This window comes from Primulina tabacum, chromosome 9 (genome assembly GCF_025594145.1).
Source record: "Primulina tabacum isolate GXHZ01 chromosome 9, ASM2559414v2, whole genome shotgun sequence".
In the NCBI taxonomy this organism is placed as follows: Eukaryota; Viridiplantae; Streptophyta; class Magnoliopsida; order Lamiales; family Gesneriaceae; genus Primulina; species Primulina tabacum.
The window spans coordinates 4,294,847-4,313,055 of record NC_134558.1 but is presented as its reverse complement, the minus strand read 5'-3'; the positions used below and the strand labels follow the sequence as shown (position 1 = coordinate 4,313,055).

The 18,209-nt window shown below is 35.6% G+C and overlaps 1 protein-coding gene and 2 long non-coding RNA genes across 3 annotated transcripts; 2 read left to right on the top strand and 1 right to left on the bottom strand.

Moving 5' to 3' along the window:
- Positions 1-385: 385 nt before the first annotated feature.
- Positions 386-17,857, bottom strand: LOC142556790 (sucrose transport protein SUC3-like). Its single transcript, XM_075668282.1, has 14 exons — positions 17,291-17,857; positions 16,003-16,068; positions 15,351-15,449; positions 15,197-15,261; positions 15,021-15,105; positions 14,893-14,926; positions 14,213-14,312; positions 13,960-14,035; positions 2,069-2,425; positions 1,796-1,939; positions 1,472-1,705; positions 1,271-1,334; positions 1,145-1,188; positions 386-977 (listed from the first exon to the last, which is right to left on the bottom strand). Exons 1-14 carry the CDS (start codon positions 17,555-17,557, stop codon positions 807-809), a joined length of 1,806 nt encoding a protein of 601 aa, XP_075524397.1. The 5' UTR covers positions 17,558-17,857; the 3' UTR covers positions 386-806.
- On the top strand, positions 10,274-11,601 carry LOC142556792 (uncharacterized). Its single transcript, XR_012822681.1, has 3 exons — positions 10,274-10,441; positions 10,734-10,919; positions 11,519-11,601. It is a non-coding gene; the product is annotated as an uncharacterized LOC142556792 (long non-coding RNA).
- On the top strand, positions 11,605-13,376 carry LOC142556791 (uncharacterized). The gene is made up of 3 exons (XR_012822680.1): positions 11,605-12,632; positions 12,727-12,798; positions 13,277-13,376. It is a non-coding gene; the product is annotated as an uncharacterized LOC142556791 (long non-coding RNA).
- Positions 17,858-18,209: the final 352 nt, after the last annotated feature.

The following is an 18,209-nucleotide window of genomic DNA, read 5'->3' as shown; positions in this document are numbered from 1 at the left end:
GTGCCCACATCCCAAATTTCTTGGATCGGTCGCTATTATCAGCTACCATTAAGTTTTGTATTCAATTAATTTTTAGTATCTTTGGTTTTTCTTGTGCTTTTGACTATATTATAAGTAGCGTAGGGCCAATTGAGCATGTTCTAGCAACAATTAAGTGGAGGGATGTTGGTGTCGAGGATTTCACTAATGATTTAACGATTCTTTTATTCAAACAGCGAGTGAAAAAATAAATACAGATAATCGTTCAATATAAGTGTGATTGTTGCATTCATCTTTTCATTATATTAGAGTTTCGTATGAATTTATTCCAATTACTACACACGGTAGGGATTAAAAAGTCACCCAAAGTTCAATGTTTATGATTCAAAAAACGTTTAAAACTTCATTGATATCAAACTGCAGAACTAAACTTCATTTCGAGAGTTTTCGCGCATCCACGATATTTTTTTCTCATTCACCACTGTATTAAAAATCTAGCATTATTACATACCTACAGGCTGCAATGAAAAAATATTGCCGTTAATACAATAAAAAGTTGCCTACATCAGATCTAAGAGTTGTTTCTGTACCATGTTGGCTCGAATTTGAGGTATCAAAACTACGTATTGTGTGTAACGTTTACATGTAATTACTATACACTACGTGTGGTAAAGTCCTATGCCCTGGAAAAATAATGAAAGAATGTGACTGCTCTCATCTCTGCAAGTAGGAATAGTACCTGAATGCTTAGATACATCTGCATGTCTAAGTCGTCAAATATTTCATCACATAACTTTTGGAAAGTGGAGAAGCATTCACAAAATTGATCAACCAAAATGGAATCCAGTTGATTTATAAGAACTGCTTGAAAGAGTCGGTAGCTTGCGAAGTGCGATAACACCAGCTACTAGAGCACTTATTGAGGCCAAAACAAATGCAGGAAGGTTACCACCACCAAATAAAGCATCCCATGGACCCGCACCAAGGGATATAATCATCTAACAAAAACAAACAATTCTATGAGTCCATCATACCCCCAAATTATATGATAATGAATTAACAGAAGTATTAAATGTGATAATTGTCGACCTATACTCGTTTTCAGGATTTATAATTAGGGTGGCATGGAACATGGATTAACATAGACAAGTGTAATAGTAGCTACCTGAGGTATAACGATAGCGAGATTTAGAACCCCGATTGCCAACCCTGAAAAAAATATACATCTTCATCAAAGATAGAGCTTATCAAATAGACGAGAACCGAAAACAGAGCAAGAAACTGTATGTACCTTGGCCACCTCCTGAATCAGCAGTCAATTCAGCGGTGACAGAGAAGGGTACGCTATAAGTTATCTACAACACAAATTTAAAGGCTTCAGCATTAAATGTCATTAAATTGGCGGTGGAACTGCAATTCTTTCTTGTACAAATTAATTTTTAACATATCACATTGGGAACCAAGAAAAGTGATAGAGCAAATAAATACTTACAGCAAGAGGAAGACCAAGAAGAGCAAAATCAATTAGAGATGCAATTTTGGAAGCTCCACTTGCCCCAATGACATGTTGGATCCCTACAGAATTCTGTCTCATAGATACCAAGCTGATGATGGCAGTACCTGCCATGCAGAGAAACACCATAAAATTGCTACTAGCCCAAACAAGTTTTGCCCCCATCCACTGGCACATTGGTTCAATGAAGAAAGAGCTAATGCCCAAAACAACCTACAAGAAAAGAATAAAGGAAACTGAGAACAGGGATCCAAGTGATAACACAATCACGAGCAAATTTTCAGGAATTTTTTGTATTCTTACCGAGTTCAATAGCAGACCAAATGCACCTTCTCTGACACCTTGATTATATGCTTGAACTTCGGGTACATCTCCTTTTGGGTCGCCATGAAAAACTTCTCTCCCCATCCAATCGGTGTCGAAGAGAAAAAAGGGAAACCACGACAACTGATTGTAACAGGAAAAAATTACTAAATTTAGCAAAACATTCATGAAAATTTGAAAACGAGACATGGCCATAATTCTGATAAATATGCAGAAACTAATGCTAGAAAAAAAATCCAAGAGAGTCCTTACCCAGGTAAATGCCATGACTACCAGCACTGAATTCATATCTGGAGGTAAATGACGTACGCTGGTTAGTATATTCACCAGTACTGCTCCAGGGCTGTCAAAGAAATTATCATCATCATTTTCCTGATTTTTTTGTTCAATCCCATCGTTATTAATTATTGCTTGCTTCCTCTCAGACTTGATTTCCACCACATTATATTTCATTTCTGTATCAATGTTTGACTTTGCAAATTCAGATCCATTTGGCAGAGGATCATCCAAGAGAGGAGCAGAATCTGATAGACGGTGAGATTGTTTTGGCATCAATGGAACTTCGTTTGCAAAGTAAAGTGTCACAAGCGTACAAACCGCAAGGAAGACCTATGCATGACTCAGAAATCAGAAATGCAATCTAAAAGTTGGAAGTTAAAAGTATAACAGCAAACGAATTTGCAAAGGTATTTTTCACATTAAAGGAAATGAAATACTAATAATGCGGAAAGTATGCCTCAGTACAACAAAAACAAAACACTGCCACAATTTGCATCATATTACATGCTTATAAAGGAGAAAATATCTTGTTTGTTGCTCAAATTTAATCATGTTTACTCATAAATTGGCCTCGGCGAAACATACAAAAGTGACCTACTTCTGCTACGATTCTCATCGGCAACAAGATTAATGGGAAACAAAATTATATTAAGATTTTATGATAAGATAGGTCACCAGAAAACTTTATGGACTATCAACCAGATTTTCCAGGTAACATTTAGAAATAAAGCAAGTGATTAGAGATGGAAATGAATTTGAATGCAGTTCCTGATGCGATCATGGTAGGTCAAGCTCAGATGAAGGCATTGGACCCTTTAGAGATGCCGGAGGGACCAATCATGAGGGGGTGAATGAAGAGATTCAAGGATGCATTGCATGGAATCTTGAGCAATCAAGAAGAGCTTGCAAGCAAAGTTCCAAGCCTCGAGGGAGTCGTGATGCATTGGAGTGACCTTGGAAGCCATATGAATGTTATTAAGTGTGGAGCAATATGTATGGACTAGCGCCACAGCGTCAAGGAAGAAGCACCACAGCGCTAGGAGGGAGTGGCCTAGGCGCTAGAAAGCTGTAGCGCCTAGCGCTGAAGCTACGTCTGCTGTAGCGCCTAGGCGCCTGTCTGTAGCGCCTAGACGTAAGCGCTACTGGATCAGAGCGCTGCGGAAAAATAGAGATTTACCTTATTTTCAGTCCTAGATAATTTGGGAACTTATCTTTTGATATCTTTTGATTTTGTAAGCATATTTGGACGAATTTTTGACATTTTTTCAGATTATTGAAGATTGAATTACCTGGTTCTTGAGTCAAACAACAAAAAAACTTCTTGCTTTGTATCAAAAATCAAATTTATCAAAGTTTATGCTTTGTGCCGTTTGTCGATCGTTCTTACGCGGATTGTCAAAAGCGAGTTATTTGAAGGTTCGTTTGAGTGTCGGTTGTTTTCTTTGTGATTGTTTATTACTAAACCACGTAGTTTAGGGGTGAAAATCACGCAATACTTGATTCAAAAGGTCGGGAAAGCACAACACGGATCCTTTAAACGTTATTGAATTGAGGACGCGATTCCAATTAATCGTGTTTGTCTTTCTTTTGTACGAGGAATTCACATCATTTGGTATCAGAACTTTGGGTTTCTTTTAATTCAAGTAAGTTTATCATTGTTATTATCATATCTGATTATTCTTTCTTTCTGTTTTCAGATCTATTTAATCCATCGTTCTTCGTCTTTCGTGAATCTTGCGATTCTCGAAATTTTTGAGTTCTGAATTTTTTTTTTCAAGTGCACAAAGAATCCTTGTGCAATCCAAAAAAAAATACCAAAAATTCGAAAATTTGCCATTGTTTGGTTTTGGAATTTTGTTCTATTATCTTGTGGGAGCCATATTTAAGTGTATTTCACAATTAAAAAAAATATTTTCAAATTTCTTGTTTTACGCTGTCTGTGTAAGTCGATCTTCAAGTGTCGTGAATTTTGAACTTGCGAGTTTGATGCATGCAAGCTACAGAGCCTAAAGTGTACCCTACGAGAGAACTCTCAAATCGAGTAAAATACTTGAGGGCGAGCGTTTAATTCTTGTAGTGACGTGCGAGGTATTTGTAGTGAGTACAAAAAAAAATAGTGGGGTGAATTTTCATTTGAGTGACTAGTGAGGATTCGTGGTGAGGAAACTTTATCTTTTATTGTTTTCTACTAACATTTTCTTGCAGGTATAATGTTTGACGATCGTCAATTTCAAACAATGTAAAGAGGGTTAGATAGAATGTGAGAGGAGTTTAAGCATGTACGTGAGAGGTATAGGGGGTGCAAAAAGAGGGGACGTATGATAGACAAGCTGATGAAAATAGACGAGGTAGTAGATTTAGAGGGAATAGAGTACTGCATTTGGATCGTGATGACGATTAGCGATGTGAGGAGAATAGAAGGTAGGCAGGAGAGGTGAACGTGATGTGAATGGGGAGTCGTTGGCATCCACGTGGAGAACGAGCTTGGAAGAGAAAATCATTGCTAGGCCAATGAAGGAGTCGAGACATGAAACTACCAAATATGAATATCAAGGTACATTTAACCACTCAAATTTTAGTGTAATCATATTTGGACGAATTTTTGACATTTTTTAAGATTGTTGAAGATTGAATTATCTTGTTTTCGAGTTTTCTCATAAACAACAAAAAAGCTTCTTGCTTTGTATCAAAAATCAAATTTATCAAAGTTTATGCTTTGTGACGTTTGTCGATCGTTCTTACGCGGATTGTCAAAGGCGAGTTATTTGAAGATTCGTTTGAGTGTCGGTTGTTTTCTTTGTGATTGTTTATTACTAAACCACGTAGTTTAGGGGTGAAAATCACGCAATACTTGATTCAAAAAGTCGGGACAACACAACATGGATCCTTTAAACGTTATTGAATTGAGGACGCGATTCCAATTAATCGTGTTTGTCTTTCTTTCGTACGAGGATTCACATCATTTGATATCAGAGCTTTGGGTTTCTTTTAATTCAAGTAAGGTTATCATTGTTATTATCATATCTGATTTTTCTTTCTTTCTGTTTTCAGATCTATTTGTTCCATCGGTCTTCGTCTTTCGTGAATCTTGCGATTCTCGAAATTTTTGAGTTGTATTTTTTTTTTCAAGTGCACAAAGAATCCTTGTGCAATCCAAAAAAAAATACCAAAAAATCAAAAATTTGCCATTGTTTGTTTTGGAATTTTGTTCAATTATCTTGTGGGAACCATATTCAAGTGTCTTTCACAATAAAAAAAAATATTTTCAAATTTCTTGTTTTACGCAGTCTGTGTAAGTCGATCTTCAAGTGTCGTGAATTTTGAACTTGCGAGTTTGATGCATGCAAGCTACAGAGCCTAAAGTGTACCCTACGAGAGAACTCTCAAAATCGAGTGAAATACTTGAGGTCGAGCGTTAAATTCTTGTAGTGACAGTGCGAAGTATTTGTAGTGAGGACAAAAAAAAAAGAGTCGGGTGAATTTTCTTTTGAGTGACTAGTGAGGATTCGTGGTGAGGAAACTTTATCTTTAATTGTTTTATACTAACATTTTCTTGCAGGTATAATGTTTGATGATCGTCAATTTCAAACAATGTAAAGAGGGTTAGATAGAATTTGGGAGAAGGAGTACAAGCATGTACGTGAGAGGTATAGGGGGTGCGAAGAACAGGGGACGTATGATAAATAAGCGTATGAGAACAGACGAGGTAGTAGATTTAGAGGGAATAGAGTATTACATTTAGATCGTGATGATGATAAGCGATGTGAGGAGAATAGAAGAGTAGGCAGGAGAGGTGAACGTGATGTGCATGGGGAGTCGTTGGCATCCACGTGGAGAACGAGCTTGGAAGAGAAAATCATTGCTAGGCCAATGAAGGAGTCGAGACATGAAACTACGAAATATGAATATCAAGGTACATTTAACAACTCAAATTCTAGTATTTATGATATTATATTTTGTTGGTGTTTAGAAGTTGGGCATGATACTAGCCAATGTCCACGTACGGTGACAGAAATAGAGTCGTCCGTTGAGCTTGAATCTCAAATTGAAGTTAGGTTGTAGTTGAACCTGAATTTGAAGTTGAGGTTGTAGTGGAATCAGTGGTAGTGGTTGAGAAAGTTATTGGTGATAGTATTCCACTAGTTGATCGGTCGAATGATGTTAAACGATGTACAGTGGAAGCTGAATCATTAGGTAGAGAAATAATGTCTAATTTGTCTACTATGGTGAAGGAGAGTAAGCAAAAAGAAATTATTGTATATAAATTTGTCGAGGAACAAAATATTTCATTTGTTCAATTGAATCCAAATGTTGTTCTTAAGGATCAATTGAATTTCCTTGAAGTGAGTGAAAAAGAATTTAAAATGACCGAAAGAAATAGAGAACAAAAGAGTGAGATGGCCATCAAAAGAAAAAAGATGAGATGGCCTTGAAAAAGAAAAAAGATATGGTCGAAAGAAAGAATGAACAAAAGAGTGAGATGACCATAGAAAGAAAAAGAGAAGAAAATGATGAAAGGAAAGAAAAGTAAAAGAAAAGGAGGCTAAAGAAAAAAAAAGAAAAATAATTTGATGGCCCAAAAGAGTGAGATCGAGACTTGTTTCTTTTTGCACAAACCCCTTCAAGTACCTTGGTTCCATATTGTGATGATATAGCCGGTTCAATCCTGAGCATTGTCATTCTTTCTTTGCAGGGTTTTGTAGTTGTCATGACGAGTTGGCAAACGAATCTTGTTGAAGGGAGAATCCGATGGGTTGATCCGCATGAATACAAGTGCAATCGCTATGAGGTAAGGTTAGTTGCCAACGCAACATCTAAGAGTTATGATTTGCTTCCTTACCTTAATTTATTGTTGTGTTGTTTTCAAGAATTTAGAGAAAATGTTGAAAAGGATTATTTTAAGAGATGTGATCGTATCTTCACTTTTGTCTCTAAGTTTTATGGGTGTGAGAATTATGAGAAGTTTAATGCATTGAGTTTAAACATTGTTGAATTTGATGTCTCACGAGTTGCTAAATTGGTGGGAATTGATGGCTACAAAAATTTATATGCATTAGACTTAAATTTTTGTGACGCAATAAATGATTACATGGATAGTACATTTAGTGTGTCTTATTTGCATGATTTATATTTGGTTGGTGATGGTTTTGAAAGGTGCATAATTGAATATGATAATTTCTTCATCCATGATGAATATATGCCTAAAGAGAATAAACTTTTCATTCTATATTCATTGCATGAGTTACGTGATAGTGAGGACTATTGTAGTGGTTTGATAATTGACATATTGTATGAATATACAGTGTTGGTTGCATATGAACCGATATGTCGAGTGGGGTTATGAAACATGCATTGCATATAGGAAAATAGCTTCTAGGCTAAAGTCTTATATATTGCATGGGATAATTCTTATTCCTAGTGGACTATGGTTGTACACGTGTATTGATTTTATTTTTGTGTTAACTAAGTCTAAGAAGGTGAGAATCTGATATATGTGATATTTAATTATATTTTATCATTTGGTGTCATTTGTTATTTGGTGTATGTTGAAATTGATGAGTTGATGGTGAAGGCAACCGTGGAGTTAGGGCTCAAAGCGTTGATGGATCACGGGGGCGATAGCACCTACAAACTTGAGCTTAAAAGTAAGCATGTTGATCATATAACCCTTGTTATTACTAACTTGCTTCATTTTTGTATAGGTAGCAAAGATTTGAAGACAAATCATTTTCAAGAAAGGGAGGATGATGCGATCATGGTAGGTCAAGCTCCAAGGAAAGCATGGGACCCTTCAGAGTTGCCGGAGAGACCAATCACGAGGGGGCGAATGAAGAGATTCAATGATGCATTGCATGGACTCATGAGCAATCAAGAAGAGATTGCAAACAAGGTTCCAAGCCTCGAGGGAATCGTGATGCATTCAAGTGACCTTGGAAGCCATATGAATGTTATTAAGTTTGGAGTAACGAGGATGGACTAGTGCCACAGCGCCAAGGAAGAAGCACCAGCGCTACGAGGAAGTGGCCTAGCGCCTAGGCGCCACTTTCTAGCGCTTAGGCGCTCCCAGAGCCAAAGCTGTAGCGCCTAGACTGGAGGCCTACGCGCTCCCAGAGCCGAAGCTGTAGCGCCTAGGCTGTAGACATAGCTTCAGCGCCTAGGCTGTAGACATAGCTTCAGCGCCTAGGCTGTAGACATAGCTTCAGCGCCTAGGCGCTACTGGATCAGTGCCGCAGCGTTCCGCTTGCGAAAAAATAGAGATTTACCTTATTTTCAGTCCTAGATAATTTGAGAACTTATCTTTTGATATCTTTTGATTTTGTAAGCGCATTTGGACGAATTTTTGACATTTTTTCAGATTATTGAAGACTGAATTACCTTGTTCTTGAGTTTTCTCTCAAACAACAAAAAAGTTTCTTGCTTTGTATCAAAAATCAAACTTATCAAAGTTTATGCTTTGTGAAGTTTGTCGATCGTTCTTACGCGGATTGTCAAAGGCGAGTTCTTTGAAGGTTCGTTCGAGTGTCGGTTGTTTTCTTTGTGATTGTTTATTACTAAACCACGTAGTTTAGGGGTCAAAATCACACAATACTTGATTCAAAAGGTCGGAACAACACAACACGGATCCTTTAAACGTTATTGAATTGAGGTCGCGATTCCAATTAATCGTGTTTGTCTTTCTTTCGTACTGAGGATTCATATCAGTTCCCTTTAGGGGTGTGCAAAATTTCGGTTAAACCAAGTTAACCGACCGAACCGAATTATTTAGAAAAATCGGTTCGGTTAATTCGGAAGTTCGGTTTTGAAATTTTAAAATTCGGTTAGGTTTCGGTTTTAATTTGAAAAATTCGGTTAAACCGAAAAAACCGATTTACCATTTATATTAATTTAACTTGTACATGGGTAATTAGAAATTCATTGTAAAGAAACTCAATTTTCATATATGGGCCAAACTTGTCAACCCATTATAAGTTTTATTTGACCTAATATCTACATCATTGCCATTTTGCTTATTGCGTGAGAATTGAGATAGCCTTCAATTTTTCATTTTGGAAGGCATCTTAAGCGAAAGAAATTTTTTTCATTTTGGAAGGCATCTTAAGCGAAGGAAATTTCACGCAGAACAATACCCCTTATTCTACTACATGTCACAAAGATGTATTTAGAAGCTGACAGATGAGTGCGGGAGGCAAGTGCTGAGCGGGCTGTTCAACAACGAAAACAAGCTGGTGAGCCAGAGGTGACAATGTTTGTTTTATTGATTCTTCTGTAATTGTTGCGTACTTGTGTTGGGTTGGTTTTTTTATAGTCTTTTTAGGATTAAATCTTAAGTTTTTCATTTATAGTACAAACACTGCACATGGTGTTTTCCAATAATAAAACACAAAATTATGGCTCAGATGAGTAGAAATGAGGAATTACCATTTGGCAGCATTAAAGCGTTTGCTGAAGAAAGAATCAAGCTTCGCCATGACAGAGTCTAATTATGATTAACCCACAAAATATTTTGCTTTTCTGGGCAAAATAATTGTGAAGAGCGAAACTTTGATTTATATCAAGAGATGGAAATTAATTAAAAACTTAAGATTTAGGATTAAATCTTAAGGCTTCGAAAGTTATCCTGCCATGTTTTCCAATAACATCCTATGAGCTAATCAAAATTTTCATTTTCGGCAAGAATATTATATTCATACAGTAACATTGATAAAGAATGGCTCACTCAAATTTTTAAGTAAACAAAGCTATATATTAATCGTTATTTTTTATGCAAAAAATTGATTTATATGATTTAATTGTAGATGTCAAGGCAAGAAGATATATCAAATATGGATATTGATGATAGTTGTTCCATTCCACAACCTTCAACTGGAATAGAAACATGTGTGAATTCTAAAGTATGGCAACCAAACGAAAAGCAATGAAACCAAGAAGTGAGGTATGGGAGCATTTCACAAAAATTTCCAACTCTGAAAATGAAACTAAAGCTAAATGCAAGTATTGTGAGAAGGAATTTTATTGTGATCCATATAAAAATGGAACAGCGAGTTTGAGGGCACATATGAATTCGTGTAGAAAAAACCCACATGTTATTGAGACAAATCAAGCACAATTAAGTCTACAACAAAGTGCAAAAGACAAGTGAGGCATGTTTAACTACTTGGAAATTTGATCAAGAAATATGTAGGAGAGCTTTGACTAGAATGCTTGTGGTTGATGAACTCCCTTTCAAATTTGTAGAAGGGGATGGATTTAAACAGTTTATGGCTATAACATGTCCAAAGTTTCGAATCCCTTCAAGATGGACAGTTGCACGTGATATTGTTGATTATATGAAGTTGAGAGAGAAAGGTTAAAAAGTTTCTTAAAAAATTCATCACAAAGAGTTTGTTTGACAAGAGATACAAGGACATCGATTCAAAAGATCAATTATATGTGTCTAACAGCTCACTTTATTAATAAAAACTGGACTTTACAAAAAAAGATTATCAATTTTTGTCCAGTTACAAGTCATAAAGGTGAGTCCATTAGTTTAGCAATTGAGACGTGCTTAAGGGATTGGGGAATTGACAAAATTTTGACGATTACGGTTCACAATGCAAGTTCAAATGATGTCGCAATCAGTAATTTGAAAAGAAAGAAGTCAAATTGGGATTCTACTATCTTAAAGGGAAAGTGCATTCATATGAGGTGTGTAGCTCATATAATCAATTTGATTGTTGTTGATGGCTTGAAAGATATGAGTGAGTCAGTGACAAGGGTCAGAGATGCAGTGAAATATGTTAAACAATCTCCTTCTAGATTAAACAAGTTTAAAGAATGTGTGAAGGTTTTTTCTTGGATAGTCGCTTTGGGAAAATTGCAAACTTGTGACAATTTACAGAAGAGGCAACCAAATCAGGTCCTTTTTCCACAATGGTGCATTTTGTGCAAGAAAAATGAGGAGAATCAAGATCATCTTCTGCTACATTGTTCTTTTACAAGACAAATTTGGATCAGGGTGATGCAACACATGGGATTCCAGTGGGTTTTCCCTAAATATTCGAGAGAGATGTTGGTCATGGAAAACGGAATTCTCAAAAACAGGGATGGTCGGCTGTTCTGGTATATCATTGTGCACTGCATTTTTTGGTCGACATGGACGGAGCGCAATAACAGAATTTTCAGCGACAAAGAAGAGTCGACGGAGGGTTTATGGGAGAAGATTAGATTCAAAGTGGCGACATGGACTACTACAGTGCCATCGTTTCATCATCTACTTGTATCTGATCTGGTTAGGGACTGGCGTTTCATTTTCTATTGAGAATCCTACGTTTATTTTAGTTGTACGAGTTCGGTGGATTACTCATCCACTTCCCTTGTAAACAAAAATTTTATGAGTTTAAATAAATTGTTAGTTTCCTATCAAAAAAAAAAGAATGTGTGAAGATTGAAAAAATTGAAAGCAAGAATTCTTTATGTCTTAACGTATCAACAAGATGAAACTCAACTTTATTGATGTTGAATGTAGCTCAAAAGTTTGAAAGGGCTTTCGAAAGATTTGATGAACAAGATCCATGTTATAAATTGGATCTTCAACTCACAAAATGGATTGATGTTGTGAATGATGCTGGAGAGGTGGTATTCGGTGCAGATGGTAAACCTAAAAAAGAAATGAGAATTTTCGATAGGAGGCCTACTAGTGCCGATTGGGAAAATGTTAGGACTTTTGCTGCTTTATTGCAAATATTTTATGAACTAACTTTGAAAGTTTCAGGTTCATTGTATGTCACATCCAATACTTTTACACATGAGATTAGTTTCATTCACACAATATTGAAAGAGTGGAAAGAAAATGACGATTTTGGTGTATATTCTATGGGAATTAAAATGAAAAAAAAAATTGACAAGTACTGTGGAGATCCCGAGAAAATGAATAATTTACTCTATGTTGCGGTGGTGCTCGATCCTAGACACAAATTGGATTTTGTTGAATTCATGTTGTTAGAATTGTATGGAGATGAAATGGGTGCAAGAGCAGGAAAAACAGTAAAAGAAACTTTGCTTTCTTTGTATAAAAATTACAAGGAGAAGATGGAGTCTCAAGGAAGCAAAACAAAAGTGTTATCTTTTCAACAAGTAAGTGATGTTTAGCAAAAAAGTGCAAATCAAACAGATTTAAAAAGACAATCAATTCTTGAGAAGTACAAAAAACAAAAGGCACATAGTTTTGGTGATGGTAATATTTCAGAATTGGATAGATATCTAAATGAGATGGTTGAGGAGTATTCTGAATATTTTGATATTTTGGGATGGTGGAAGCAAAATTGTCATAGATTTCCCATACTTTCTGAAGTTGCTCGTGATATGTTGGCTATTCAAATATCAACTGTTGCTTCAGAATCTGCTTTTAGTACTGGTGGTCGAGTACTTGATTGTTTTAGGAGTTCACTGACTCCTAAGATAGTGGAAAGCCTTATTTGCGCACAAGATTGGCTTCGTTCATGCCCAATACCAATTAATGTTGAAGAGACTTTGGAGAATATGGAAAACCTAGAAGATCGTAAGTTTTTTTTATAAAAATGTTATAGTTATAATTTCTTTATTGCTATAAACTTCTAATTTATTTTACTTGTATGTCATATTTTCTTTTTCAGAGATAGCAAAACTTGGGTTGGACTCATCTTCCTCCACAATACCCGTGGATAAATCATAAATGAAATACGTAAGTGAGAATGATAAATGATACGTTTTGTCATGTATTTTATTATGATGAGAAGATTGTAAATCAAGCATGAATTCTAGAACAAGTTTAAATTTTACTTTGTTTTTCTGGGTGATTTACATATTTTGCATAAATATGTCCTAGTATTTTAAGTTTTGATAAGACTAAAGTATGTGTTCTTTTCGTAGGTTTGCTTTGATTTATTCAGTATTGTCTTAAGATGAGACAATTATGTGTATAGCAAGTCAAATAATTATCTATTAAAGTTCATGGGATTGGCTTTGTTTTCTTGAATATCATTTATGTTGTTTGTTTGACAACATAATTTATGCTCTTTGTTTCATCTTCTGAATTCTTACTTATCGGACATTATTCTATGTCCATCCATGGCTGATGCTAACACATTTTTCTACGATAAACTTTGTTTATCGCCTCTTATCTTATGTTCTTTTTCGTGTGTTTTGGACTTTTGGTTTCTTGAGGTGCCGAGCTTCTGAAACTGCATAATGACATTCAAAGTTGTGGATACGAGGACGTGCAGATTATGTGGGAAATGCTAAGAAAAACAAAATCCAAGTAATGGTTTTGGAGGAATTTTTGATGGTTCAGCACCCATTCAAACCATGATGGAGCAATAGTTTCCTTTTCTTAAATCAAACTTGAAGAAGAAAAGCTCTCCAACTATTGCACAATAATATTATGATGAGAGACTTGATTTCCTTCAAGATAGTCATGCACTCATGCTTACGTTTTGGTGATTGTAATATCTTCAAGTTTATATCGTTTATGTTTGGTTGTAATATCTTCAAGTTTGATTGTAATATCTTCGAGTTTGTATCGTTCAAGATAGTCATACACTCATGCTTTCCTTTTCTTTTTTTGGTTATAATTTGCATTTTTTTAAAAAAAATATCGGTTATTTCCGATTTAAAAATCGGTTCGGTTAATTCGGTTTCTATGATATTTGGTCGGTTCGGTTATTCGGAAATTAAAATCGGTTAAATCGGTTATTGGTATATTCGGTTCGGTCGGTCACCGAATAGACTGATTGCACACCACTAGTTCCCTTCACTAAAAAAGCTATTTCATATACAGCAAGAAAATAATCTGTTTCTATGAGTATAGTCTCAACCATGCATAGACTCTTTCTATGACAATAACTCACCACTGCAACTAAAAAAGCTGCTTTGAGATTCCCACATGGTTCACAACAAGCTCTACTTGTCAAAAACGGAAACCACCTGCGAAGAAACACATAATATGTATTAATCAGTTCATACAGTTATAAGAGAATCATTAACGTGAAATGCTACGTCATTGAACATTAAATCAGACTGAACCAATGCACCACGGGAAAAGACAATATCAAATTAGCAACAAACAAGATACGAAACATGAGTACTTCTAAAACACATCACCTGTGCCAACTTCCACTAGCCCCAGAGGAAAATCCAAGAATATTTCCAACAGCCATCCAAGAGCAAAAAACAGCATTGGCTGAATTTCTTTGATGAGGACCTATGATGGATGATTATTTTTATTTATCCATAACAAAAACATGCTTGTCCCATGGACCATATGATTACGCACGAGATAATAAAGAATAAGATGCAGCATATCAGAATTCGATAAAAGGTAAAAAAAAACGGAGAAAAACAGGAGGGCTAATATATACAATTGCCATATTTACCATCCAGAAAAATGGATGGAGAAGAATGAAAAGGGAATAAAGTTGAAGAGGTGTTGTGTATTTCCCAGTTTTCAGTGAATAAAGCAAATTTATGTTCTTCTTGCAAGGATGTTCAAAGTGGTTCTTTGGAGTTTGGGCGTTTGAAAACTCAAAAAAATGTTTAAAAGAAGGTGCACAGGAGCAAGGAGATGAATTGCTAGGGAAGGGTTATTTTAATTCAAAAAAGATGCAAAACACGAGGCATTTCCTGCAGCAGCATTAGAGGTTAATCATAAAAGGAGCTGGATTTCACGACGTATAAGATTGAACTTGTAAAGGCTCTCAATTCATAAATGCCAACAGCTTCATGCCCAATGACAAACCAGCCTTTTTTTTTGGGGTGAGACAGAGTAAACAGGATGATTATACCTGATAAGTCAGCCAAGAGAGCTCGAGCTGGACCCTGAAATGATCAGAAAAATAAGTGTTCACTATGTTAACAAATTCTTTAGCTCTTGGCACCATGTATAGTATGAAATGATGTTTTAAAAACTCACCTGCACAGTGTTGTTCGCAAGGTCCAGCATCCAAAACCCAATTATGAAGACTACAGCAGCTCTTGTACGAGTACCTTTAAATGTGCTGCATTTGCACGAGTTGGTTAAGCACATTTCAAATTAGACAAGACTCGAGAGAAAATAAAAAAGGAAATAATTAAGAAGTTGAAAAAAACCTGCAATGCTCTTTTGTATCACCTAAAAGATAACCAATGTCTGCAGAAAATCCAATTATTATCACCTATATTACAAGAGTAACTTAGCTGCTATGACAAATCGATCTCAACCACAAAAGCAGAACAGGGGAAGCAGCAGCTGCTATATACTTACCGCGATTGAGATCATGAGAGCCCCTATCAAAATAAAAGGTCTTCTTCTACCATATTTCGAAGAGCATTTATCACTCCATACACCAACACAAGGTTGTACCTGGAAACAGAACAAATACACCATCCCAGCAAATGATGGCAACAGATGCAGCTAAAGCCTATAAATTAACATTTTATTCAATCATCATCAAGTTTGTACTCATTGTTCCTCAGTTTCTTAGTTTTAGAACCTTAACTCCTACTTTCATCTGACCTAAATGTTATTACACCATAAAAATGTTGAATTACTCCAAATAACCCTTGCTCAACCACTTAATCTGAAGGTAACAGCAAAAAATGTGTACATGCATTCTACCACAAAAATATCCAAAATAAGATCAATACAATCAACCCCAAAATACTGTGAGCCTCTTTTACAAATATATGACAAAGAATCTTCAAAATCTAGCTAGAAAACATTTTCAGCATCATGTAACATATACAGAAACATAAGCAAAGATATGAAACCAAAACTCAAAATGTAAAGAAAAAGATACCCTGGTGAGAGTAAAAATTTCCTAAACCTTGGAAGTGAACTGAGTATCTTAAACAACAAAATATAGAACTAAAGCAAGAAGTTCAAAATTTTGAAACAAAAATTTGTCAATACATACCACAAGGCCAGTTATGGGACCACATAACCATATAAATGAAGAAAAGGCATGTTCCACACCAAGTGTCTGCACAAAAAGAAAACACAAGTTAAACAAACAAGAACAAGGATCAAAAGTTTAAAATTTAATGAGGTTTTATGCGTGCATATAACAAAGGATTGCATTAATTGGCATTCCTTCAACATCACAATTCCCAACATATCACAGAAAGCTTTGTGCAAGCATGTATATCATAACTGTGTCGATCATGATTCTTTTCCACAGTTCTTTTCTCATATAGGTTGGAGTGTGACTGCAACGCATAGGGAGAAAAAGGGCAGAACAAACGGAATAATGTTGAATTGAGTAGTAGCATGGGAGTAAAATAAATTTGGTTAAGGAGAGAAGCAACACAAAAATATAAGAGCAAAAATTAAGAAAGATAAAATGTCAGGAGTAGAGATCAAATAATTAGCACAAAAAACAAAAAGGATTACAGACCCTCACGAAGTAGAAATTGTAATGATCTATCTTCCAATACAAGTAATGGACATCATTACCGGTGGTATTGATAGTACTGCTGGGTATTGAGGGGTTCAATATTACCATTGTGGCAATGAACTGTTACATACACATTCAGTCCATTTCAAAGATGTTGTGGCGTGGGTGTAATATGGATCTTCTGGTAGTAACTGTGGCAATATTGGTAAGTTGGCATCAAGAATTCTGATAATATATAGTCTAGGAAATGAACTACCGTTAAGTCCATATACAGTCCATCCATTCAATTAAAGTTTATAGATGATATGATAAATTCAATATCTATATCGACAATTTGGTTTTAATGTATTTTTTATCCACTTATTGAAGATCACTTGCCTTCACATGCTTCTCGATAAGTTCCTACCCATCAATCCATATTAGTCATGCATGCTCTTTGTAATTACACGCGGTTTACTTATTTACTATGCAATTCACGACAAAATAAAATATTTCATTTAAATTTACCATCCACAGATCTTCTATTAAGAGCCGTGAAAAGCTAATTTTAAGCAGTGGTGCTAGTATTCTGTAATAATGTATGACATTTAAGCTGGACTAATAGGCAATTTGGGATTAATTGTAGTCTATACAAGTTTCGACGCATTTCCAGTGTTCTTCAAATTTGTAAGACAAAAATCATTTGCAACCGTTCTATGATATTGCCACTGAACGTTAGCTACAGCCATCTCTATGACAACCATTGATCCAAATGCTTAGCGATTGAGCAATATATTAAACATACTTCAGATTCAGATTGAGTGAATACCTGAATATAAGGAGTGAGGAGAGATAGCTGAAGAGCCCAGCCAAATTGTACCCCAGCGGCGACCGTACAACTGAGGATCAGCGTCAGTAAGCTGCAGTGCTTCTGCGGGGGATGACGCTGATCAGAATCCGGCGGCGAATCTCCACCATCAGACAAGGATGAGGCGTGGATCTGTGAACGGCGTCGCTGCTCCCCACCGTCGAAGCCTGCTAGCTCCACCTCCTGCTCCAGGTTCTTGTATGGCACTCGGATCGACACCGCGTCCATGTCAAGTGTAATCAGAACGGAAATTAAACTAATCTGTAACCAAAAAAAAAAAAAACTGGCGGTAATTTACATGAACGGAGTGTAATTGGGCGTCGATTTAGGGAATTGGAAATCCGATGGAGTAATTTGTTCAGTATTTGGGGTCGAAGGAAAAAAGGATGAGAAAAAATGGTGAATTGAAATTGATATATGGTTGATTTCAGGTGATGAAGATGGCACGATGTCCTCGGGCTTTTACAGCAAAGGCCAAATCACAAACAAGTTTCAATTCCACGAATTCAGATTTCAATTGCAAAAATATTTAATTATGAATTTAATTTTATCATATTCATGAAGCCTCTTGGTTATAAGCTTTTACTGAACGCTAATAGGGTGAGTTATTCAAATTAGATTTTCATATATTTATAAAAGTTTAGTGATATTCAATTTAAATTTTTGTAAAATTTTAAAAAGTCGTGTGCTATACAAACTTGAATTTTAAAAACTCTACAAAAGTCTATAGGTATTCAAAATACCAATAGACTTTTAGTGTCTCCATAGAATCTATTAAGTACAAAAATTATATCATAAGGTACAACAATAAAATATCAAAAAAAATCTTTGATTCAACTTAAAGATTTTAGCATACTTATTATTTATTTTCAGGTACAAA

Excerpts from the sequence above, each read along its gene's own strand:
- LOC142556790 (XM_075668282.1), bottom strand. The coding sequence starts at position 17,557 with ATGGACGCGGTGTCGATCCGAGTGCCATACAAGAACCTGGAGCAGGAG. Across the intron at positions 14,927-15,020 it reads TTGCGAACAACACTGTGCAG|GGTCCAGCTCGAGCTCTCTT; the intron begins GTGAGTTTTTAA and ends TGATCATTTCAG. Across the intron at positions 14,313-14,892 it reads TCTCTTGGCTGACTTATCAG|GTCCTCATCAAAGAAATTCA; the intron begins GTATAATCATCC and ends CATCCATCATAG.